Source organism: Sorex araneus, chromosome 4, assembly GCF_027595985.1.
Source record: "Sorex araneus isolate mSorAra2 chromosome 4, mSorAra2.pri, whole genome shotgun sequence".
Lineage (NCBI taxonomy): Eukaryota > Metazoa > Chordata > Mammalia > Eulipotyphla > Soricidae > Sorex > Sorex araneus.
This window is the reverse complement of record NC_073305.1, coordinates 52,984,526-53,010,352: the sequence shown is the minus strand read 5'-3', so window position 1 is coordinate 53,010,352 and position 25,827 is coordinate 52,984,526. Positions and strand designations below refer to the sequence as shown.

Sequence of the window (25,827 nt, the reverse complement as noted above, 5' to 3'; positions counted from 1 at the left end):
ATGGGGGATGAAGGGTGGCAGGGCACCTTTCCCGTCTGAGGACCCGTCAGTCAACCCTGGGATGCCTTTGCAGCTTGATGCAGGGCCAGTCCGGGTCTGTGGGTCTCCAGAGAACAGCACTTCCTGCCTGACTGCAGAGCAAGGGGCCTCCCGCGCACTTCCTGGTTGGAATTTGGGGAGGCAGCAATCACTTTGCACCCCTTGCGTTTAATTCACCACTGGCCGGGTTCATCTCGGGGCGCCTGGGGTTATCTCGCTCCGATATTAGGTTGGTTGAGGGTCTGGCCCCGACCTGTTGGCGGGATTCACCTTTCCAGCATCCGCACCGCTAGGACGGATTTGGAAATGCTGGTGAAACAGACGAGGAACAAGGCTCAACTCTGCGCCCTGGCACGCTCGCTCTCTTGTTTACATTGTCTGAGGGTCCCGGCCTCCTGGTCAGGCTGCCGCGCCCAGCGCTCTGCACGTGCGGCAGGAGCCGTGAACTCTGGGCATGCAGGGGGTCGCGCCGTGGGCAGCCCCGCCAGCCGGCGAGGACAGCCCTGCGGTGTCCAGCGCACGCACGTCCACTTCCTTTCCATTCCTGTACTTGCATGAGATTTCCTTAGATGTGTTTTTCTTTGGAAACATTCATAGACCCCGGGCTGGGAGCCGGCGGGGGTCAGGGGGAAGGTTGCCATCCTTGACTCCAAAAGAAATAGAATTTCCCATAACGTGTTGGCGTTCCAGGATCCGGAAGGCGAGCCAGTGCTGCTCTTGCTGATAGCAGGTAGCAGGACTGGAGGTCCACAGGGAGCCGCCCGCTGCCCGCAAGGGAAGGCCTGGGCTCCTCTCCATGTTTTCCTTTTCCTCCCCTTCTCAATTCCACTCCGGGAGCCAAACTAATCCAAAATGTTATCCTTTCCTCAGCGAGCTTGTGATGACTGTGAAAATCCAGGAAGAGGCGATTCTCTGGATTCCAGTTCTATGTGGGTAGCGAGACCCGAACTTCATAAAACAAAATGGAAAATGCACAAGGAGAGAAAAGAAAAAAAAAGTGGCTCTACCACTACTCATGTTCTAGTGTTTCCCTTCTCTCTTGAGATAGATACCTGAGTGTGTTCACTTTGGGACTTTGGTTTGGAGTGTTTGCCTTCCCCCTCTCCCCAGGATTCACAGGCGTGGTTCTCAGCGGGTGATGTCATGTGGTACTACTCAGGATGGGGTGCTCGGGGTAACCAGGGCTACACTACACCCAGCATTGTAGGGGCTCCACGCCCAGGTGTGCAGCGCCAGGCATGCCTCCCGGTCCTTTGAGCTATCTTCCCTCTTCTTTTTTTCTCATTTACATTTTATTCCATCGTGGAGTGAGGGCCTCCCCTGGGGGGAAAGAGGGTATGCGGGTCTCGGAGGACAGTGATCAATGAGACAGGCAGGAGAGCGCGGAGCTGGGGTGCAAATAAGCGCAGAGGAAGCAGGGGAGCAGTGCCCACGCATCTCTGGGACTGTGCAGGGGTGGGGGGCTTTGGGTTGAGGTGCAGATGGTGGTCCAGTGGCTGTCTGTCCTGCGTGGACAGAGCCTGTCCACACTGCAGGCTGGATTTAAATGCTGGATTTGCTGTTTGCCTACAGAAAAGGCTCTCGAGTCGGGGGTCTCAGGAGGGCTGAAACCTCTGAAGGGCTAACTGACAAAGCTCAAGCATGTCGGGGCCAGTTCTTAAGTGGGTGTGGGCGTTCGAGACTCTGAGCCTGGTCGGCTTGCGGAGCCTGCAGGAGGCTGACGGAGCCGAGAAAGCCCTGGTCTTTTCCAGCAGCCCAGATGGGCAGCAGGTGAGAGGGAGACAGAGGGAAACTTCCCATGGCTTTCCTAGAAAGCTTTACGGCCAAAGCAGAGTTTGAAAGGATAGACACCAGGTCACCCGTTCCTTGTGTGACAGAGACCAATTGGTCAGGTACCTGGAGGGTAGTGCAAGGTCTTAGGAGAGAGCAGCTGGAAATAGCTGGCTGGCGGGGGACCTGCATGGGTCCTGAGTCAGCCCCGAGTTTCCAGTCTCAGCGCAGGTGTGGGACTCGCCTGTTCTCTGAAGATCCTTCCAGCTTGGGTGTTTTTTTTTTTTTTTTTTAGCTTTAGGCACATTATTGGAAACAGACATACTGAACTCAGATGCTCTGAGACAATACAGAGTTATGGATTTCTGTGCAACACATGGGCAGATTTTGTTTTTTTTCCCCCTTCAACTCTGAACTCTTTCGGTGAACTGCCAGGACCTGCCTCTGCTCCAGGGATGCTGTTTCTTGGTGGCTCCCAGCTGTGGTCTGGCCACATGATCTCCAAGGAAGCTCTATCAACCTTTTAGGTGGGCAACAGGAAGTGAGCTCACTGCCTCCATTTTCATGCTCAAAAAGCCTGAAGGAGCACATTAAGAAGACTTCCCCTGGCTTGACCTCCAGGAATGAACTTTGGAGCATGACTCTCCCCAGCTGAGGGGAAGGCCAGCTGTGTGGCTGTCAGCATGTATTTCCATGATATTAGTGGTCTCAGTTGAGGATTTTGCTGGAACGGCCGGGCCTGGACTGTCTAGTTAGGCACACAGCGGTGTGTATTTCCCCGGAAGGTGTGGGAGAGGCTGCCAGGAATCTCTCCTTGGTGACTGTGCTAGTGTGACTTATTATGTGTGTGTCAGATGTCTACAAGGACAAGCTTTCCTCCTGCAGGTGGGGGTTTTGATGGTGAGTCAGCCCATTATAGGAAGTACCTGCAGACATACAATTTTGCAAACAGGCAGCCATGGGCCAGTGAGAATTGGCTGAGCCTCGCAGCAAGGGCTGGGGCCTGGCTGCTTTGGTTGGAAGCTGAGGAGCATTGCTGCATCACCTGGTGGCACCGCTCGAGCGCTTCTGTGCCTCGGTTTCTCCACCTATAATTCAGCACAGTGATGGCACCTTCCTAGAGTGTTGTCAGGGTGAGAGGGAGCAGGTGTCAGGTGTTTGCCACCAGAATAATGACCGCTGTGGGTGGTGATGGTGTCATTGCACTGTCACCAGGGGCTAGCAGGAGACAGAATGTACATTTGTAACAACACAGACTGTGCATTTTGTGGGACAGGCCCACTATTCTGATCTGAGTCCATTCCCCGCGGGGCAATGCCATCATTCGCGCACATGCCCGCGGGTGTCTTCATGCTTTTTGATGATGAAATGGAGGCACAGACAGTTACGTCACTTGCTCAGCATCACTCAGTGAGTGCGGGACATGAGATCTGAAGTCAGACAGCTGGATCTGGAGTCCCCACTTCAGTCTCATAGAAATCACACGAGTTGCGTGGAGAGTGTGCACTGACCGGGGATGCTCTCAGCAAGGGCTCTTGGTGACCACCCAGGGCCTGGCCGCAAAGCCTTGCAGGTGGCTGCCAGCACTTGCCCCTGTTTTATTGGAGGCACCTAGACAGGGATGTGTGTGCATCGTTGTCAGCTGGGTGATTTAATTTTAATTTTTAATTTTTTTAAATGAATCACCATGAGATTCAGTTACAGACTTAGAAACTTTTGTGATTTCATTTCAGTCATATGATTAAACACCCATCCCTCTACCAGTGCCCATTCTCTACCACCAATGTTCCCAGTATCCCTCCCACCACCCCTACCCCTTCCCACTCCCTGCCTCTGTGGCAGGCACATTCTCTCTTTCTCTCTCTCTCTCTTTGGACATTATGGTTTGCAGTACAGGTAGTAGGCAGCTATCATGTTTGGCATAGTCAACTTTCAGCATGCATCTCCCATCCTGAAAAAACCCTCCAACCATCATTTACTTAGTGGTTCCTTCTCTATCCCAGCTCCCCGTTCCCCCAGCACGTGAGACCACCTTCCGAACCATGGAGTGATCCTCCTGGCCCTTATCTCTACTATCCTTAGGTGTTAGTTTTCTATTATGTAACTTTATATTCCACAAATGAGTGCAGTCATTCTATGTCTGTCCCTCTCTTTCTGACTCATTTCACTTAGCATGATACTCTCCATGACCAACCACTTGTATGCAAATTTCATGATTCCATCTTTTCAAACAGCTGCATAGTATTCCATTATGTCGATGTACTGAAGTGTCTTTAACCAGTCATCTGTTCTCGGAACTGGGTGGTTTGGGACAGGATAGCTGACTGTGCTGGCTTCTGCTGGGGTGGGGTGCGAGGGGCTGAACGCCCCAGCGTGTGGCCCACAATGCAGCCTCCTCTGCAGGGGCAGCTTTGCTCCTGGACTCCAGCGTGTGCTTTGTCTCGGTTTCCTAGTCTAGGAGGAGGCCCAGATGAGCCGTTTTCAGCCCTCACTTGGGCCTTCTGTGGCCCTGGAGCAGAGTGTGGCCTGACCGCAGGGCCTGTGTGTGACCTCAGAGGAGACAGCTCTGTCAACTAAAAGGCAAAGCCATTGGGAGCCTGTGCCAGCTGGTGGGGTCTGTCGCCACCGGCTAGTAATTGGGCCTTAGCTTGTTTAGTTGCAGAGGGAGTGAGGGTGGGCTGTAAATGTGTGGTGGAAACCCCAAATTCAGATTGTTCCACATTTTGGCGAAGTGGAATGAGCAGGTCTTGCCTCTCTCTCCGGATACACCTCTAGAGGCCAAAACAGCCCCTCTCGCTGATGTTCGAGCCGTGTCCGTTTCTCCCTCTGAACCAACACCGGGAGCTGTCTCCTTATACTAAGCCTGCACTCGTGGTTATTTCATCAAGTTAATTACTGTAAGGGCTGAAATTCTGGGTAATTTTAATGCTCTTGGGAAGTGCTGCCAAATTGCTGTCAAAATCACACTGTGGAAATGTGAACTTTTTTTAAAAAAGTGTATATATATATATATATGTATACACACAATTGTGAAGCAAAGCACCTGTTTCTCGCAATCTTATCCACATTCAGGATTATCATGGAAAAATGACCAATTTGAAGGGCAAAAGTGCTATTTTAGTCCCATTTCCACTTTTCTAGTTCAAAGAAGGATGAAACTTTTTTATTTCCTGTTTGGATTTCTTCTTTTGTTGAATTGGCAAATCTCTCTCCTCCTCCTCCTCTTCCTGTATTTGGGTCACACCCGGCTGTGCTCAGAACTTGCTCCTAGCTCTGTGCTCAGGGATCACTCTTGGCAGGACTCGAACCCAGGTCAACTGCATGCGAGGCAAGCACCTGAATCCCCACTCCTGCCCCTTCCCCCGATTCTTTCTCTCTGATCCAGTTTTCTCCTCTTGAAAGTTATCTTTATGATTACAAAATTAATATATGTCTCTCATAAAAGGTCAGAGAGCGAATGTGTGTTGTGTCAGGTGCAGTTTCCCCGGTAACTTAGTTCCCTCCATCCTTTCCTTGAGTTGCTGCTGATTTTGCAACAACTGGGGATGGCCTGTGCTTGGTTGTGGGGCTTCTACTCTCGGCTGTGGTGTTCTGTGCAGGTCACATGTGCTTCATTGTTGCCCTTGAACATTCTGGTGGCGGTCCAGCTGTTGCTCACACAGTGCTCTTGCATGTCTGGTCAAGCCTTGAGGTGCACACAGACTGTTTCTGTGTGATGTGTCTAGACTAGCCAGCAGAAATACCCAGGACCCGTGCTCAGCTCCTGCAAGTGACACTGGGCAGGTGCTTTGAGCCCCTGAACCACCCTCAGACCCTATCCTGCCATGATCGTAACCCTGAGAAATACCATTACTGACATCATGAGTCAGTCAGATGTCCCCACCACCAGAATTTTCTGGAAAGGTTTTGAATTGTCACTTCTGACCTGAAAGATTTCTAGAGTTTCATCTTGTCTTCAGATCTTAAGATGTGTTTTTTGTGTGCCGGAGTGATAGCACAATGGGTAGGGCTTTCAGTCCTGGGCATCCCATATGGTCCACCCATGCACCGCCAGGAGCAATTTCTGAGTGCAGAGCCAGGAGTAACCCCTGAGTATCGCCCGGTGTGACCACCCACCCCACACACACAAAAATTAAAAAAAGGTTTTTTTGGCTCAGTGACCCATGGTTGAATGAAAGCTGGAGGCTAATATTGGTAGATAGATCATTTCAGAGAAGCCACATGGGCTTGGAAGGTTCTGAATTTGAGTCCTCACTGACCGCAGTCATGTCTCCCTGTGCTCGGCTGGGGGTACGAGTTCTGAATGCCAGTTAGTGGGGCCATATGGCACAGGGAGAGGAAGGTCCACACCCCAGCACGGCAAGGTGCTAAGAATTCCTAATGGACACTGAGAGGAGCATTAGCTCTGATGCCCTTTATGTGCATGGACCCACTGAAATCTCATTACAGTGCTAGGAATTGAAAAATTTTATATTCTACTTATTTGTTTTTTGGGGGGGTGGCTGGGGAGTCTCCCAGGAAGTGCTCGGGGACCCAGGGCACTCTTGGAGAGTTTCAGTTCCAGCCCTGTGGTGCTGGGGGCCCTCCAGTCCACCCTGGGTGGTGCTTAGTTGAGCATGCAATACCAGGGATCTTACTCGGGGCTTCCTGCATGCCAGGCCTGAGATCCAGTCCTTTGATTATCTCCCTGGCCTTGTCTCCCTAAACCGTGATCTAAGACACGGTTTCTTAGAGGTGGAATCATTTGTGCTGGGGCTCCAGCCTCTAAGTGCCAGGGCCAGGATCCAAACTAGCCTTGTGAGGCCTTCAGGCCCCTGGAGATGTTCTGTTAACCCCCCACTCCACTGTGGCTGCACTGCCGGCCTTTCCATGACCCCAGCTCTCTGTCAGCCTGTATCTTCATTAGCTTTGTCTAAATACAGCCAGGGACTGGTGGTCTCCCAACACATTCTCCATCTTGTAAAGACACGAGCAAATTGGAAAGAGGTGAAAGGCCAGTTTCTACAGGAGCTGTAATCCTGAATTAGGGCTCTGGACTGGGTAGAGCATCTTCTCTGAGCAACAAAAGGCTGTTGCTGCGGTGGTAGCTATGGCAACGCTGATGCAAGCGCGGCCCTGTGTGCACCAGAGCCCAGCTGGTGAGCTGGAAGGGGGGTATCTGAGAGAAAGGGCAGGGGCTAGCGCTGTCCCCTGCATGAGATGGCAGATGCTTGCTGAAATGCCAGATAAACAGCATCTAACTGGCCAACATATGGTTTCCACACCTGGTTTGTGGCTCTTGTGGATTTAGGTGGCCAGAAAAACTCTTAGAGGATTTAGTGAGATGCAGGGGCTAACAACAGGGATTGTGGACTCATGCTTAATAACTGTTATTTTATTTTATTCATTTTATTTTATATTTTGGGATGGGCTGGGACACACCCAGAAGTGTTCAGAGCTTACTCCTGACTCTGTGTTTAGGGATTACTCCTGATGGTGCTCAGGGGACCATATATGGTACAAGGGATGGGCTAGCCCCAGCTTGCCTCTGTGGCAGATACTTCTCTCTCTCTCTCTCTCTCTCTCTCTCTCTCTCTCTCTCTCTCTCTCTCTCTCTCTCTCTCTCTCTCTCTCTCTCTCTCTCTCTCTCCCTCTTTCCTCCCCCCCCACTTTCTCTCTCTCTTTCTCCCATTTTGGGCATTTTCTATATAAGTACTCACAAGTTGTCATGTATATCCCTTTACCTACTTTCAGCCCTCAGTTCTTCTCCCAGAGGGATCATTTCCAAGCGTCATTGTCATAGTGTCTGGCCCTTGACCTTGACCTTTAGTGCAGTGAGGCATTCCCAAGTCCAGCCTCTGTTAGCTCAGCCTTGTCTGCCACTGTCCTATTTCTCGCAGCACCCAGGAAAAGGAAAGGGAATAGATTTGCATAAATAGCAGAACACTGCGGGTATTCTTATGATTAAATTAGTATTATCCTCTCTGACTTGGAATTACCCATGTTTCAGGGTGGCAGGCCATTTGTCATCGTGATGAGATCAGCCCTTTGAGCAGTGCCCTTGGCATTCCCTTCCCCCACCCCCTTTTTTTTGCCACATGGCTAGAGCAAGTCTGATGTTGTCCCACCCCCACCGTTCTATTTCACTGATGGTTTGGGAATAAACATGTTTTTATGTGTGGCCTAGTTCTGCCAAAAACAGCATTTATAGAGCTTCTAATTACCTTGGAGACTGTGGTAGGTCCTGTATTGGAGGGTCGGTAAATAGCTTTAAGCGATGTGGGCTAATTTGAGAAATTTTGATGTCTTTAACTGAGTCAGAACATCAACAGAACATTTGTTAGAGAGGCTCATTTCTTGGGACATATTTTTAGGGTTGCAATTTTCATTTTGGAGGTGTTGAGCCACCTATGTACTGATTTATTAGCTTCTGATCAATATGTTATGGAATAAAGTATAAAGACTTTCTTCTGTTTCTTAGGCTGAGAATGATTGTTAGGAAGGAACAGGAAATTATGGTGTCTGTAATTATAATTTTTCAGTTAGAGATATCCAGAATTTGAAAACCATTAATTCATCCCTTTCCCATTTCTTTCGATCTGTGTATTTTTAAAGGACAACTGCAAAGATTTTTTGCACTTTTCTTTTAAAGATAAACATTGAAAAGACAGCTCAGGGTGCTTTTTAAAACTGTCTCTGTAAGATGATTTATTTTAGCCAGATTCCTGTAAAACATTAAGAAAACTCAGACATGTCCATTTTTTAACTAAACTCTTATCAAAGTATAACATATACAACAGTGAAGTATACCAATTAATCTGCATGGGTTTTTATTGCAGATACAGAATAACCTGCAACGAATGACTCATTTCTTGTCATTGTTATGCCTTTAGAGCCCAATTATTCCTCATGTAAAGAGAAAACCAACCTAGAAACATCAGCTCTGGACCAGGTATGAGTAAGCTGAAATTTCTGCTTCCATATCTGTCTTTGCTGTCACTTTCCCCAGCTCTTTCTCCATCCATCCTCTGTGGAGTCAGTCTGCCTGGATCCCGGCTTTGAATCCCACTCTGCTGTCTACTAGCTGTATAAAATGGGGCAAGTTATTTAACCTCTCTGAGCACCAATTTCCTCACGGACAAAGTGGGACGACACTACAGGTACCTCCTCAGGAAATTTGCATCAAACCCAGGGCCTCACCCGTGCACGTGCGAAGCAAATGCTCTGCCGTCGAGCAGCCCACAAAATTGTTTTGAGGATTACAGGAGCTAATGTTTATTAAGAACATAGAACAGTGTCTGACACATGATGAGCCTTTGATTTGGGGGAAGTAAAACCTTAATTAAAAGCTTCATCCCAGGTAGATAGAGGAGTCTCCTGGCCAGGGTCAGTGCTCATGAGTTGGGGTGCCGGTGAAGGACCCTGTGTCTGAGGAAGTGAGGGGCCTGGAGTCCTGAGAGTGGGGAGCCTGTTTCCCTGCTCAGACAAAGGCAGCCACTCAGTCCTGGCCCCTGGGAAGGTAGGGTAGGGGGAAAGAGCCCTGGTTAGAAAAACACAGGCCGGGGAAAGAACACGCTCTCCCCAGGCAAAACTTTAGAAAAACAACAATCTGCCGCTCCTTGATTAAAGGGTAGAAAACTAATTATCCTTTCCGGAGGGACCTGAGGCTGCTCTCTGCCGGGGCTGTGACCTGGAGGTGCAGGATGTGGATTTCCTTAGGATGTAATGAAGCCTTTCCCATTGAAAACGAGCCCTGATTTGATGGCTGCAGGTGGGGAGAGGGAGCGTGATGCCTTCACCTTGAAAATCAGCCCCTCAGCACTTAAGAAATGGCAGGGCCAGCTTGTGCTTTGTGAATAGGACAAAAAAGAGTTCTTTTTTTTTTTTTTTTGCTTTTTGGGTCACATCTGGCAATGCACAGGGGTTACTCTTGGCTCTGCACTCAGGAATTACTCCTGGCGGTGCTTAGGGGACCCTATGGGATGTTGGGAATCGAACCCGGGTCGGCTGCATGCAAGGAAAATGCCCTGCCAGCTGTGCTATTGATCCAGCCCCTATTTTTTTTTTTAATGAAAGAACTCTTCAAAATTATTCTGATTTCTGCTCATTTAACCAGTTCACACTTAGCTGGATGTTCTGGGTCCACCGGCTGACATTGGGAGCCATCACTTCTCAGTTGATGCTAACCCGAAGGCTGATAATGGGGTGAAGGGAACACACATCCTTCCTAATTTTTTTTTAAATTTTTAAACCACACCTGGTGGTGCTCAGGGCTTATTCCTGGCTCTGTGCTCAGGGATCACTTTAGGCAGGGCTCAGGGGACCAAATGTGGTGCCAGAGATAGAATCTAGGTCACTTGTCAAACTGGCTTCTTAATCCCTGTACTAGCTTGCCAATCCTAGGCAATATGTTATTTTAAATTTTCTTTCTCCGTTTTTTTTTTGGGGGGGGGGAAGGGTAGTGTTTTGGGCCACACTTGGCAGTGGTCAGGGCTGACTCCTGACTCTGCACTCAGAGATCACTCTTGGCGGCGCTCAGGGGCCCATACAGGGTTCTGGGAATTGAACCCGGGTCAGCTGCATGCATGGCAAAAATTTTACCTGCTTTACCATCTCTGAAACAAAGTATTTTTATGCTGAATAAATCCCATGTAATATAATTAATTAGACAATATTAAATTGATATTAAATTCTTAAACAACATTAATTATAGTTTATTTAGCCAAGGAAGGAGAGGGAAGTATTCCATCTTGGACAATTGTGTATGACCTTTCTTACTATGTTCTATACCATTCTAAGAAGAAACTTCCTGTTGATCTATATTGTTACCGAGAAAATTTTAAAAAGTCTTTTAAAAAGGTCTTAGAAATACTTATTAAACACCCCCCAGGTGTCAGGTGTCCAGAGGGTAGGAAGTCATTTGAAATATAGATTAAGTGTTAAAGATGAAACGCCTGCTTTCAGTTTATATCATTATTATTTGGAGGCTGTGTGTGCTTTTGTTTGTTTTTGGCCACATCCAATGATGCGAAGTGGCTCCTCCCAGCTCAGCACTCCGAATTCACTCCCAGGGCTGGAGAGATAGTACAGGGGTTAAGGTGTTTGCCTCATATGCTTCTGAATGTAGTTTGATCCCAGGCCCGAGTACCACCAGGAATGATCCCTGAACACAGAGCAGGAGTAAGCCCTGAATGCTGACAGGTGTGACTGCCCCCCAAATAAATAAACTCCAAATTCACTCCCTGTGATGTTCAAGGGAGTCTGTGGTGCTGAGGACTGAATCCAAGACTTCTAAATGCAAAGCATGAGATACCTGTAGCGGGAGGACGTAGAGTCATATTCTGGCCCCACGAGCTCACATGTTAATTAGATATTAAAACCCAATTCCCATCAATTCAGCTTTTTTAATTTTTTTTATTTTTTTTATTTTTTTGCTTCTTGGGTCACACCCGGCGATGCACAGGGGTTACTCCTGGCTTTACACTCAGGAATCACCCTTGGCGGTGCTCAGGAGACCATATGGGATGCTGGAAATCGAACCCGGGTCGGCCGCGTGCAAGGCAAACACCCTACCCGCTTGCTATCACTCAGCTTTTAAAAAAAAAACAACTAATAATGGTTCTTTCGGCTCTTTAGACCAATTCGCCATAGTTCTCACCCCTTCCCTCTTGTCGTGTCTCCAAACTTTAGTGGGTATTTCCCCATCTGCTGCATAGTTCCAAAGTTGAGCCCTCCGCTGTGACACCCACTCCTTGTTGGGCTCTGGAGTGCTCCCTCTCTAGGATCTCTTTCTAGGTGGAGGCTCCCTCTCTGATCAGAGGCTGATGACTCTCAAATAGTCTCCAGTTGCTTATATCCAGATCCTGACTTTGCCCTCTCTTGTGGGAGGCAGCTGTGATGCTTACGTGTGTGACGTGAACTTGCGTCTTTTACCCTCAACTTTGCCTCCCCCAGAGTCTTCATCATCCTCTCAGTTGCTCAAACTTTGCTAAAACTTTGCTCAGTTTGCTAAAACTTCGTTATGTCATTCATTCCCTTCCCTCTGCTGCTATTGCTGTTGCCATGACTGGGAGCTTGGGAGGGTCACTCACTTGGTTCCGGTGCTCACTCGAAGCAGCCCGTCTGCATGTGGAGCTCCCACACTTGGCCACTGTGCTCCAGGGTTGGGGGTTGCCGCACACTTTCATTGGGGAGCTTGGGCGTAATCTGCTGGTGGTGTTGGACATGGGTCACTGGGGCGTAAACGTACATGCTCCTCACCCTCTTTCTCAGTCCTGGCCACCCACCGTGCTTGCCCTTGTTTGCTTGACGAGTTCTCTGGGGGTGGCCCTGAGACTTGCACCCTGGATCACACACTTGGTAGTGCCCAGGGACTCAGAGGGCAGAGCTGGGGGATCATGCTCAGGGGGGCTGGAACTCATCTCCTGCAAGCCTGTTCTTTATTTTATTATTATTATTATTTTTAAAAATCTCAACAAGTTTTCTTTTTTTATTTTAATTTTATTGAATCAGTGTGAGATAGTTACAAGCTTTCATGTTTGGGTTACAATCTCACAATGATCAAATACCCATCCCTCCAATGCCGACTGGTCCAGCCCCTTTGGAAAACAATATGGACGATTCTCAAAAAATTAGAAATTGAGCTTCCATTTGATCCAGCAATACCACTTCTGGGAATATATCCTGGAGAAACAAAAAAGTATAGTTGAAATGACATCTGCACTTATATGTTCATCACAGCACTGTTTACAATAGCCAGAATCTGGAAAAAACCTGAGTGCCCGAGAACAGATGACTGGTTAAAGAAACTTTGGTACATATGTACAATGGAATACTATGCAGCAGTTAGAAAGGATGAAGTCATGAACTTTGCATATAAGTGGATCAACATGGAAAGTATCATGCTAAGTGAAATGAGTCAGAAAGAGAGGGACAGACATAGAAAGATTGCACTCACCTGTGGAATATAGAACAACTGAGTAGGAGACTAATACCCAAGAATAGTAGTATATAATACCAGGAGGTTGGCTCCATAGCTTGGAAGCTGGGGATCATTTCCCCCTCACACGCTGGGGGAAAGTCATCCCAAATAGAGAGGGGAACACCAAGTAATATGTGATTGGAGATCCTGTGCGGGAAGGGAGATGCGTGCTGAAAGTAGACTAGAGACTGAACAGGATGACCACTCAATACCCTTATTTGGAACCACAACACCCAAAAGGAAAGAGAGATATCAAATTGGAATATCCCGCTACAGAGGCGGGGTGGGGTGGGGGGGATGAGACTGGGGGGGTGGGAGGGATACTGGGTTCGTGGGTGGTGGATAATGGACACTGGTGGAGGGAAGGGCTCTTAAATATTGCATGAGGGAAAAGAAGCATGAAAATGTGTGAATCTGTAACTGTGACTCACTGTGACTCACTAATTAAAAAATAAATAACTTAAAAAAAAACAACACCCAATCCTCCACCAGTGCACATTCCCCACCACCAATCCCTGGTACCCCCCCTTCCCACCCTCCCTCTGCCTCCATGGCAGACAATATTCCCCATACTCTCTCTCTACTTTTGGGCATTATGTCTTGCAACACAGACACTGAGAGGTCATCGTCACTGTCACTGTCACTGTCATCCCGTTGCTCATCGATTTTTCGAGCAGGCACCAGTAACGTCTCTCATTGTGAGACTTATTGCTACTGTTTTTGGCATGTCGAATATACCACGGGTAGCTTGTCAGGCCCTGCCGTGCAGGCTCGATACTCTCGGTAGCTTGCTGGGCTCTCTGAGAGGGGTGGAGGAATCTAACACGGTCTCGGGAAAGGCGAACGCCCTACCGCTGTGCTATCGCTCGTGTTTGTTCCATCATCTACTCTTGGCATGCATCTCCCATCCCAACTGGTTCCTCCAGCTATCATTTTGTTAGTGATCCCTTCTCTATTCCATCTGCCTTCTCCCCTCCGCTCATGAAGCAGTCTTCCATCTATGGGGCAATCCTCCTGGCCCTTTTATCTACTGTCCTTGGGTGGTCAGCCTCATGTGATGTTATTCTATACTCCACAAATGAGTGCAGTCCTTCTCTGTCTGTCCCTCTCTTTCTGACTCATTTCACTTCCAGCCTTTCTGGAAAACAACATGGACAGTCCTTCAAAAACTAGAAATTGAGCTTCCATATGACCCTGCAAGCCTGTTCTTTAAGGAGCCATCCTGCGTGCTGCAGGCTGAGTGCCTGAGAGTGACCTTGACTTGGGTTGTATTTCACTCTCGTTGTCTGTTCTTTTCTCTCTACCCAGCCTGGAGAGGAATCTTTTATAAACACTCCCCATTGCTTCTCTGCCCCTCACCTCCCTCTGGCTGAAGTCCAGAGACCTTGTGAAAGTCAGTGGAGCTCGTGGGAGCTGGTTCATGCTGTTGCTTTACTTGTCCTGTCTCAGTTCACTCCCTGTGCCCCCTCCAGTGTTACCAGCCTTCAGGCACAACCCAGGACTCTGCATGTGCACTCGGGTCTCTCTGGAACTTTCTATCCCTTCTTCCAAGTGGGTCCCTGTTCAAGCTTCCCTTTTGGAAAGAGGCCTGAATGCTTGTTTATAAAATTGCGGTCCTTTCCACCACCGTAGGCCCCCATCCTGCTTGTTTGACTGCCTGACTGCCTGGAATATTTCTCCTTCTATTGTGGGTTCCAAGAAAAGGAAAATGGGACTATGTTTTATGCTTTGCCGATGCCTGGCATGTAGTAGATACTTAGCCAATATTGGAGCGAATATTTATTAACACTCGGTGTGAACCCATAATCAAACTACCTTACAGCAATCATTTATTCACTCCTCAGAGGTACCCTAGGAAGTTTTAGTCTTGTCATATCTATTTCCTGTTGGAGATAGAAAAATCTGTGATTTGCCCCGAGTCACTTGGTTGATGTGAACTTGGATCCATGCTTTGGAAATGCAGAGCCCTTGCTCTGTTTGCCTTGTGTGACGGCAGTCTGTTTGGTGATCTTTGTTCTAGTAAGTTTGCGATGGAAATGTGAATGAGTGACCTCTGGCCCGTGGTGGGCTTGAAATATGGACCTGAGCAGTATTCGCGGTGTATTTCTCAGGTGGGATGGAGTCTTTCAGAATGTTTGGGGGTTTCACAAACTTGTTGGGGTGGTGACGGCATTTGATGGTGTGTTTTCCTGGGTGAAGGGACAGCGAGGAAACCTGAGCAGGGTGCTGAGGCTTTAATTTGGATTTGGATTTTACTTGGATTAAGTGATTTATAATCCAAAGTGCTACTCAGTGCCCCTGGAACGTAGTCTTGGGATGTGCTCACCCTAGAGTTGGTTGTGGCCCCCAGCACTGTTCACTGGAGAGCTTTGGGCCAAAGACCATACCGAATTTGAGGACCTTTTGCTTAGATAGTGGTGAACTAGGTTTCAGCTCCCCATGAGAGAGGCCTGGGGGAAGAGGTGAAGCTGAAATGGGAAAGACCCATGGCTCTGACTCCCCTCCTGTGACTCTGAAGACCTCTTGAGAAAGCCTCAGCTGGGAGTTTGTTCTCCCTCTGTCTCCTTTGAGAGCCTGTGATGGTGCCCTGTGATATGAGACTTCTCTGTCACACCACCAACCATAGGCTTAAGAGTGCAAACACTGTGCATTCATTCTCTGGCTAATATTTAAGTAGTGCAGTGATCATGGAGATGGCAGTGAATCTAAATCCTGCACGTGGTTCCTGGCCATCACCAGCAAAAGGGCTCTTATATGACCACTTCTGTGTACCAGGCTCTAATGGCTGGACCCTTGAAACTCATTTATTCTTTTTTTGGGGGGGTCACACCCTGCAATGCACAGGGATTACTCCTGGCTCATGCACTCAGGAACTACTCCTGGCATTGCTCTGGGACCATATGGGACGCTGGGAATCGAACCTGGGTCAGCTGCATGCAAGGCGAACACTGCTGTGCTCCAGCCCCAAGAACTCATTCACTCTTATGCCAACCCTTGGAGGGAGTAACAGAGATGGGAGCTAGGGAATGGAGAAGTTAAGATCCATCCCCTGACATGCAAGGTGAATTACAGAGCTGGCTCCATCTTCTGTGCTGGTGTTTCTCAGCCCTTTCCTGATGTGGCCCCCTTCTGAACCATGGGCTCCGCCCACCATCCTATCAGTTAGCTCCCTGATACTTTTGCAGTTCCCCCTTAAAATATCTTGGGAACCCACAGGGCGGTCTTTGATCCCAGCCGAGAAACGCTATTCTAATACCACTATGCCAGGCTGCCCCTTATTCTCAAAGCACCATTGACTTTCATCACCTGCAGAGCTTCTCCTGCAAGGTAGCACCCATGAAAAGCTGTAATGATAAAGGTTTTGCAGGAAGCTCCAGCCCCAAAGGGAGAGGCAGCAGAATGGCTCAAGAGGTGGGAGCAGAAACAGGTTCCTAACAGTCTTCGAACACAGTCTGAGTGGGGGGGTGGAGAGTGGGAGGAAGCAGAGACTGTGGGAATTTTTATCATTGTGAAATGATTCATATAAATATGTCTCAGAAATAAGGACATGTTGGCAGTTTTCTCATGAGTGCTGATGTAACTTCATGGTGAGTTTTAATTATTTTAATCAATTCCCAGCCAGGGAGAGTGCTCATTCTCTTAAGTTTTAGTTTCAGAATTCCCCTTCCCAGAGTTGCTGATAGACTTTAATTTTGCAGTTACTGACTTTGATTTTGGGGCCACACTCAGAAGTGCTCAGAGCTTACTCTTAGCTCTGATCTCAGGGATCACTCCTAGGGTGACTCAGTGGACCATATGGGGTGCCGGGGAATTGAACTGGATCAGCTGCATGCAAGGCAGATGTCCAATCTCTCCAGTTCCCTTATTCTTCATTTTTGGACTGGAGCGATAGCACAACGGGTAGGGCGTTTGCCTTGCATGAGGCCGACCCGGGTTCGATTCCTCCATCCCTTTCGGAGAGCCTGGCAAGCTACCGAGAGTATTTCACCTACATAGCAGAGCCTGGCAACCTACCCGTGATATATTTGATATGTCAAAAACAGTAACAACAAGTCTCACAATGGAGATGTTACTGGTGCCCACTCGAGCAAATCAATGAACAATAGGACAACAGTGCTACAGTGCTATTTCAGGAGAATTTTTTTCATTATATGTATTTTTCATTTTATCTAAAATGTTCATTTTTTCCTACACTTAAAAAACTTATGGTAAAAGATACACAATACTATCAAAACTTTAAAAATATATAAGAATTCAGTGGCATTAACACCACATACAAGGTGTTGGGCACACATGACAGAAATCTAATTACAGATATTCACGACTCTCAAAGTACCCAGTAAACACTCAGTCCTGCCTCCTCATGTCTCTCAGCCCCTGGTCACTAGTAATACTTTTGTCTCTGTGGAGTTGCAATTATGGGTTTCATATTAATGGAATAATCTAATATTTGCCAGTTTGTTTCTGGTTTCTTTCACTTTGCATGTATTTAGATTATCTCATGTTATGGATGTATCCGTACTTTGTTCTTTAAATCATTGGCTAATAACACATTATAGGCATATACACGTTGTGTTGCCTCCTCAGATAATGGAATTTATTGTGTTTTTAATTTGGTTGCTAAAGTATGAGCTCTGTACTTGTTTGCCACATGTCATATCTGGAACCTTTACAAATAAAGAACCTTTACAAATCTATTTCAAAAAGAATATCCCCTTTTCTATGTGAGAAAGTGACCTTAACAAGCATTTCACAAAACAGGGACTACAATGATAATAATTCCATGGGTTTAAAAAATTATTTCAATAACTTCTTTATAGTTAGTCCTGGAATCAGTTTGACTAGAGGAGTTCTGTGTTATTAAGGAGCAGGTCATATATGTATGGTAGAAAAAAAAAATTTCATTTGGGGAAGAATTCTGTTTGTTGCTCAGCCTGGGAGGTTATTTATGTTTGTGCAATGAAGAGCATATATTTATATTTTTTTCTTAGATGCAAAGTCATTTCAAGACTTTGTCTTGGGGGCCGTGCCCAACTGTGCTCAGGGATCACTGGCTCTGTGCTTAGGGGTCACTCCTAGCAGGGCTTGGGGGACCATATGTGGTGCTGGAGATCAAGACCTACCCAGTAACTGTTATCTCTCCAGCCTGAGACTTTTTTGAAGGGGGGGATGCACACTGGTCATTTCTAGGGGTTGCTTCTGGCTCTGCACTCAGAAATTACTCCTGGTGGTGCTCAGGGAACCAGTGAACCTATATCAGCCCCATATAGGGCCAGCGCCCAACCTGCTGAGCTCTCCAGCTCATTCAACCCGAGACTTTGAAGTATTTTGCTGATTTGAAAGATGTGTCCTGGGGCTGAAGCGATAGCACAGTGGGTAGGGTGTTTGCCTTGCACGAGGCCAACCCAGGTTCGATTCACAGCATCCCATATGGTCTCCTGAGCAATGCCAGGAGTGGTTCCTGAGTGCAGAGCTAGGAGTAACCCCTGTGCATCGCTGGGTGTGACTCCAAAAGCAAAAAAGAAAAGAAAGATGTGTCCTAACAGCATCTTGGAGATAGTCTCACTTTTCACCTAGATCCCAATTTATAACACAGTCACTAACTGCTGACACCGAGCAGTAGGCTTTCTTAGGTGAAGGCTCTTGGCAGTGGTGTGTGCTGTTTCTCTGCAGCTGCTGACCAGCATGGCTCTGCAGTTCACGTGCCACATAGATGTCTGTCAGCACTTGCAACGGCTAGTGGCAATTAACAGACCCAGAGGCTCCCACCATTCCACCTGAATAGCCCCTCTCCCCAGCACTGCGGGGGTATGGGGAGAAAATTCTTATAAGGGTGAAATACTCATTGGAATCCGAAGAAAGGAAAACATCACCAGCAGAGCCAAAGGGATAGCACAGGAGATAGCACTTGCCTTGCGTGTGACTAGCCCTGTTTGATCCTTGGCACTGCTATGATCCCTGAGTATAGCTAGGGGGTCCCTAAAACCACCAACTCTGGCTCCAACACCCCTTCAAATTTTTCCTATATAGCTGATTCTCTTGCTGTGCTCAGGTCTCAAACCTAGGGCCTCATATATGTAAGGCAAATGCTTTATTACCTAGCCATATCCCAAGCTCTAATACTTTTCTTTGTTTGCATGTTGGAGTGGTAATATCTGGGCTATAGATGTAGACAAACCATATATTTTTTTTTCTTGCATTTTGGGTCACACCTGGCAATGCACAGGGGTTACTCCTGGATTTGCGCTCAGGAATTATTTCTGGCGATGTTAAGGGGACCATATGGGATGCTCGGGATCGAACCCGGGTCAGACGCGTGCAAGGCAAATGCCCTACCCTCTGTGCTATCGCTCCAGCCCCGACAACCCATATTATTAAAAATTGAACCTGCCCAATTTATTTTAATGGGATTGATACGTAAAACTTAAGTTGGATATATGACTCACATAATATTTCTACTAGACAGTGCTCTCCTGAAGAGAAGCTGCCTGGGGAAGGCAGGAAGGAGAGGGGGGCAGACAGTGACTTCTGTTCTCATTCATTGCCCAGCTGAGTTCTTTCCAGGGGTCTTGGCGAGGTCTGTATTTCCCGGTATTTCGGATGGTGATGGAAGCCCTCTGGGGCTCCTCCCTATAGACTTCCTTCAAACGAAAACATCAGCCTCTCCCTCTGCCTCTCTCACACCCAAACCCTCACTCTCGGGAGCAGGGGTGAGCCACAGCCATGAGTGTTTTCCCATGTCGGGGGATGTTTGCCACCCCAACTTGTTCTGTTTGATTCCAGCCTCACCACGTGGACTCAAGTTCATTTCCAAAGTATCCCTGGAATCTGGATCTTGCACTCCCACCTAGGGCATTTCCCTTCATCTAAACTGTGTGCTTCCCTGAGGTGCAGACTCAGTTTTCTTTCCATCCTGCCAAGTGATCACCTACTGGGCGAGAAGATGTCTGCGCTCTCGCTCAGTTCCTCCGTGCTCGGGGCCTTTCCTGCTCCCCCTTGGGCCTCTGTGGAAGGGGGTTGTTCTCCAGATTTATCCTGGGTGCATGTGCCCCTGCCCCGCACCCGAGAGGCTGAGGGTTGGGTCCAGCGGGTGAGGACTGCCCCCTTCCGCTAGCCCACCCCGGCCTTCTTTGGAAGTCCCCTGCTTCTCTTTGCTTCTGGGAAGCTTGCAGAACTGCATCTCTGGTGTTGATGGCTCGAGAGCCCAAAGAAGTTGCTTCTCAAGCAGGAGAGAAAGGCTCTGCTGCCTGGCCTCCCTGGCGACGACCTGGCGCTGATAGGTGCCCAGATGCTTCTTCCCGAGCTGCAGAAAGGAGCCTTCTCAGGAGAGTGGGTGTGTTCCCTGATGCGTCCTTTAAGGTCGCCTGGGACGTAGCGTTGGCATTGGTGCGGCTCGGAGAGACTCTTGGGAAACATCTCGTTTAAAGGAACGCTGGCTGAGGGAGTGATCTGGAAGCTTGGCTGGTGCTGGAATGCACGGGGTGGGGCGGCCCTTATCTTGGTCGCTCACCTCCCAATTTTCCCAGCAAGAACTGAGTGTCCTGGGCCCATAGACTTGCTCTGGGCTTTTCCTTGCCTGAGAGACTGAGAGGGTGAAGCCTGGCTGAACCAGCTGGGGCCCCCATTTTCCTGAGAGCACCCCCATGCTGCATTCTTTCCAAAGCAGGTGGGGCTCTGTATGCCAGCGCTTCTCTCCACTGGGGAGACAGCACCTTCTGAATCTGAACACGCACCTGGGGTGGGGGCGGGGTCCCTGGCTTGGCCACCAACCAGCTGTGTAACTTCCGGCATGTGGCCTGACCTCTCTGGCCTCAGTTGATCACATCTATAAAGTGGGAAATATTGCCAGTATTATAAATATCACATGACAGTATATGATATTTCTTTAAAAGCAGATGGCACTAGAACGTATTCCATGTAAAGTATTACATAATGCTGTTATAATCCTCCTTGAAGATCATGCACTAACTTATTCCCTAATAGAAATGACCCATCTTCTTGTTACTTTGAGACTTAGATACGGAGCTAAAGTGCTTAGCACAGTACCATGGCACCTCCTGAGACTTAATCACTGTTAATTACTGCGATCATTTTCTGCAACACATGAAACAGACACGTTGGCTCAAAATGTGCTAGCCTGTGTTGTTGCTTTGAAAGCAGTGGAGCTCATCAAATAATTAGGAAAGCAGAACCCAATTCTACCTGGGGGAGGGGAGGGAAAAGTCTGACTGAATTCTAAGTTGCTTTTTCTTTTGAAGGGAGAAATGTCTTCTAGAAACTTACACCAACATTTTACTCCATAGAGAAGAGTATTAAACCTACAGGGCGGCCCCCGCCCTCTCTGTCTGGAGATGTTGTTAGTTGGGGGTGTTATTTGTTGGAGCCTGGCTGAGTGAAAGGAGGAAAGGGAAGATGGGGAGACCCAGAGACCTCAGGCAGAAGCTCCCATCTGGCCAGTAGAGTTCCTCTGGGTCACTCCTGTGACCTCGTTTCTTGGAGCCAGGACCAGTGGGGTCTGCTGACAGTGACTGAGAACTTAATAGTGGTGCTTGGAGCCAGAGCCTTCACCTCGTCCTGACTTTAGGTTGTGGGCATTCATTTCTGTGTTTTGCCCATTGATTGGAGATCTCGTGCTTGGGGTCTCAACGCTAATAACTGTGCCCTCCCCCCGCCATGGGATTTTAGCTCAGCCTGGGCAGATGAGACTCCTGATCGCACCTATAGATGGGAGTCAGGCCTCTACATCTCTTTCAGTCTGTTTTTACTCCCCCCAGCCTTTTTTTTTTCCTTTTAACTTGTTTTATTGCTTCTTGGTTTTTGATGTGTGTGTGTGTGTGGTGTGTATGTGTGTGTGTGTGTCTGTGTGTGTGTGTATTTGGGTGGGGCTGGGAGCACATCAGCAATACTCAGGTCTTCCTCCTGTCTCTGCACTCAGGAATTACTCCTGGCAGTGCTCGGGGGACTATATCAGGTGCCATGGATTGAACCCAGGCTGGCTGCATGCAAAGCAAGCACTAGACCCGCGGCACTATCTCTCTAGCCTGTTTTCTTATCCATTAAACCATTTAATGGGTACATGAATGAACTCCAACTCTTAGGATGAGATAGAATGAGATTGGTTCTAGGAAGTATTCACATATGTTCAAAAACTTTTGCGGTGCCAGAGAGGGTCTGAGACCCATCCCCACTCGTGGGTGTGCTCTGGGGCTGAGTGGCACCTGCAACCGGCATAGGCTCTTTTAAGTGCCCAGTACCTGTTAGGGTTGTGTGGTTATGCCTTGTTCAGAGCTCTGGTATTGTAGAGCTAATGGGGATTTCTGCCCACTGCCCCGTGCTCACTGCAGGCTTTCTGGCCGTCAGGAGTCTGCTCTCACACAGGGTCCAGACCCAGGAATCACTGGCACATAGAAAATCACCTACGAAATCCTCCTGCTCCCACAGTGACAAACACCTCAGGCAAGCCCAAGATAGACCCTTTCAGGGATGCTTTTCAGGGATGCTGTTCAGTGAGCTGGTACTTAAGTATTTGGACATCTGTATTGACAAAAAATGAGTGAGGTGGGGTAGGGTGGAGGTAGGTATTTTGTAACTTAATCAAAACCCGGTGCAAAAGTGTCCCTGTGGGTAGCCTGGCATCTCCTTCACTGGACTCCCTTTACAAACTGGGATAAGGGGCTGCTGGCCTGCCTGGGCCTCCAGCCGCACCTGTGCTCGTGCCCTGGCCCCTGTGCTCACCCCGGGGGAGCTGCTTCATTCTGAGTGTGGGGACAGACTCATGGGGAGAGGCTAGTAGGCGAGGAGCCCAGTTCTGGCTAAGGGTCCTGGCTGTCATCTCCTTGAAAGTCCGGAGCTCCCAGGCAGCCCCCAGGAAGGTGCTGGGCCTCCCTAGTGAGTGTGCGGCCAGGGACTGCTCTGGGCCCAGCCGCAGCTACGAACATCACCTGATGGCTTTCTGCAGGGAATTGTGTGTGAGGGAAATCAAGACCAAGACTGGGAGTTCGAGTTGGCTTTTTGATTGTGTCTGGGCTGAGTTTTAGATTTTATTTCTCCAGTGGTAAGGGGCTTCAATATCTAAGGGGACCTGAGGACTTTCCTCCTGGGTGAATTGAGAAGGAGCATTTGACTGCTGATGTTTGCAGTGCCTCCTTTCTTTGCCCAGGCCATTTTTTCCAAGTCTCTCTCTCTCTCTCTCTCTCTCTCTCTCTCTCTCTCTCTCTCTCTCTCTCCTCCCTCCCTCCCTCTCTCTCTTTCTCTCCTTAAAAAAAGAGTACAGCTGCACACCTGACCTCAGTAATCTCTTCTATCTAACTGACACATCCCAGACTCATTGTCTTGTCTTTCATCTTTTAGGCCCAAACGGCAGCGACAGAACAACTTCATGTTTCCCTCTCCGAAAGCCTGGAACTTCAGAGGGGTAAGTGTTTCTCCTGGCTCGCCCCTGTCACAGTGACATGGCACATTCCGAATGCTCCTGAGACCACCCGGTCGGCTCAGCCTCTGCTAACCAAAGTCACATTCGACGACTTGACTAACCAGAGATTGAGATTTAATTAAAAACGAAGACAAGAGAGTCTCAAGAAGTGCCTGCTGAAGGCTGGAATAGTACAGCGGGTAGCGCACCTGCTTTGCAGGCAGCCCACCCAGGTTGAATCCCTGACATACCTTATGGTCCCCAGAGTCTACCAGGAGTGATCTCTGGGCACAGAGCCTGAAGTAAGCCTTGAGCATCACCAGGTGGGCACCACCATCACCACCACCAATGCAGCAGTCGTGATAGGTGTAAATAAAGGGAATCATAAGAGAAAGTGACACAAAAAAAGACGGATTATATAATAGTGTTAAAGAATATGGCATTGGGACTGGATACCCCATCAGGTGGGGCACTTTCCTTGTATGTGATAAACCTGGATTCAGCCCACCATTCATATCCCATATCCCGTATGACCTCCCAGCCACACAGGAGTGATCCCGGAGCACCCCTGTGACCAAAAAACAAAACAATAAAGAATATGGTATTGATATACAAAGTTACTGCACCCACCATCACCAAAATGCCCGTGACCCTCATCTTCTGTCCCCATGCCACATCTAGTCTGGTCTGCATCCCCCTTTTTCTCGTGCTGGACAGTCAGTTTTGTCCAAGGCCAAGGGAGTTGTCATTGTTAGAAATAGTTTCGTTCCTTGTTCTGTTTCTCTGGTTTCACAGGTGAGTGAGATCATCTTGTGTTTGACCTCTCTGTGACTTATTTTGTGATACCCTCTAGTTCTATCCATGTTGCAGCAAACTGCATGATATCATCATTTCTTATAGCTTCATAATATTCCATTTTGCATATATGGAAATATGCAAAATGCGCACACTAAATGCTCTCGTCTATCCTCAGACATTTTGGGTATCTCCCTGTTCTGGCTCTTGTACTAAGCTCTGCCATGGACGTAGGTGTGCCCAGCTCCTTCTGAATGAATGAATTTTCGTGTTTGGGGTATAGATGCCAAGGAGTGGGCTTGCTGGGTCCTGTGGAAGCTCTGCTCTTACTCTGATGAAAAGTCCCCATGCTCCTTCCCATAGAGGCTGGACAATGACATCCCCACTAGGTTAGGGCGGCTCCTTCCCGCCCACACTGGCTGTTTCTCGTCCTATTGGTCTGTGCCATTTGCACTGGCTCAAGGTGGCAGCTCCTTGTCATTGTGACTGGTGTTTCCTGATAGCCTGTATCTTCTCCCCCAGACTCAGTGACATTTTATATTTTTGTGTTGTGGGTTTCTTTAGAATTTTTTCTTCATGGATTCTATCCTACCTGCTTTCTTTCTATTTTCTTTTCCATTGCTATGTAACAAATTCATCCAAGCGGAATAACTTAAACCAGGGCTTCTTAAAATTTTCCATTCATGATCCCTTTTCGCCCAGGAAATTTTTACATGACCCTAGGTATATAGGTATATAAAAATAGATAAACAAATAAAACATTGACTGATAAAAAACATTACAAATTATTTTAGAAATTCTTTAATTTAAATTAAATGTTGGGCTGGAGCAATAGCACAGCCGTAGGGCGTTCGCCTTTCACGAGGCCGACCCGTGTTCGATTCCTCCGCCCCTCTCGGAGAGCCCGGCAAGCTACCGAGAATATCTTGCCCCCACGGCAGAGCCTGGCAAGCTACCCGTGGCATATTGGATATGCCAAAAATAGTAATAATAAGTCTCACAATGAGAGACGTTACTGGTGCCTGCTCGAACAAATCGATGAGCAACGGGATGACAGTGAAATTAAATGTTGCTATTTATTAAATATGAAGATAAACTTGCATGCTAATAGGATGGATGTGTTTGTTTATTTTTCTATAAAATTGAATCTGGGTCACCCTACCTGATATACTATCACTCCGGTCCTATACTAATACTTTTAATTTCAATTGAGTATGGTTTATGAGGCAGAATCTTGCACGGCAGAGCCTGGCAAGCTACCCGTTGCATATATGATATAACAGTGATAGTAATAACAGTGACAATAATGGGCCTCATTCCCCTGATTCTGAACACGACAGGGACGAATGAAACATTATTGGCACCTGCTTGAGCAAATTGATGAGCAACATGACAGTGATACAGTGATAAGAGAAAGTGTCATGTCATGCTTGGAGTATATAATAACAAAGGAAAATGTGGGTATAGGAAATGAATTTAGGGGGAAAAAAAAGAAGCACTTGCTGAGTTGTTTGCCATGTGGTCTGGGGCTACTGGTAGCTCCTTATAAAGCTACTGAAGGAGACACAGTTGATTATGACTATTTTCTTGGGAATCTGGAGGAAAGCAGTACATAGGGAGGGGAAAAGAAAGATGCACAGCCTATTAAATCATAGATTTATGATGGTGAGAGGAGCTTTGCTTTTCAGAAGGCTGTAAGTTCTGAACAGATTTTAAAGGGAATCCAAGTTTCCCCATTCACAAAGGTGTGAATGCTTAGAACACTACAGGGAGAGTCAGACCTCACCTCCTTTTGATACAACGTTCTTTCCCTTCACTTAATGATACTAATAATAGTCCACGTGCATGGAGG

At 47.9% G+C, this 25,827-nt stretch overlaps 1 protein-coding gene across 1 annotated transcript in view; it reads left to right on the top strand.

Annotated features, from left to right (window-relative positions):
* ARHGEF3 (Rho guanine nucleotide exchange factor 3) overlaps nucleotides 1-25,827 on the top strand; it is a 347,358-nt gene that overhangs the window by 90,953 nt on the left and 230,578 nt on the right. Inside the window, exon 3 of the mRNA XM_012934215.2 lies at nucleotides 23,120-23,183. Within this exon, the coding sequence (XP_012789669.2) occupies nucleotides 23,120-23,183 (64 nt within the window). The remainder of the gene's footprint in view (nucleotides 1-23,119; nucleotides 23,184-25,827) is intronic.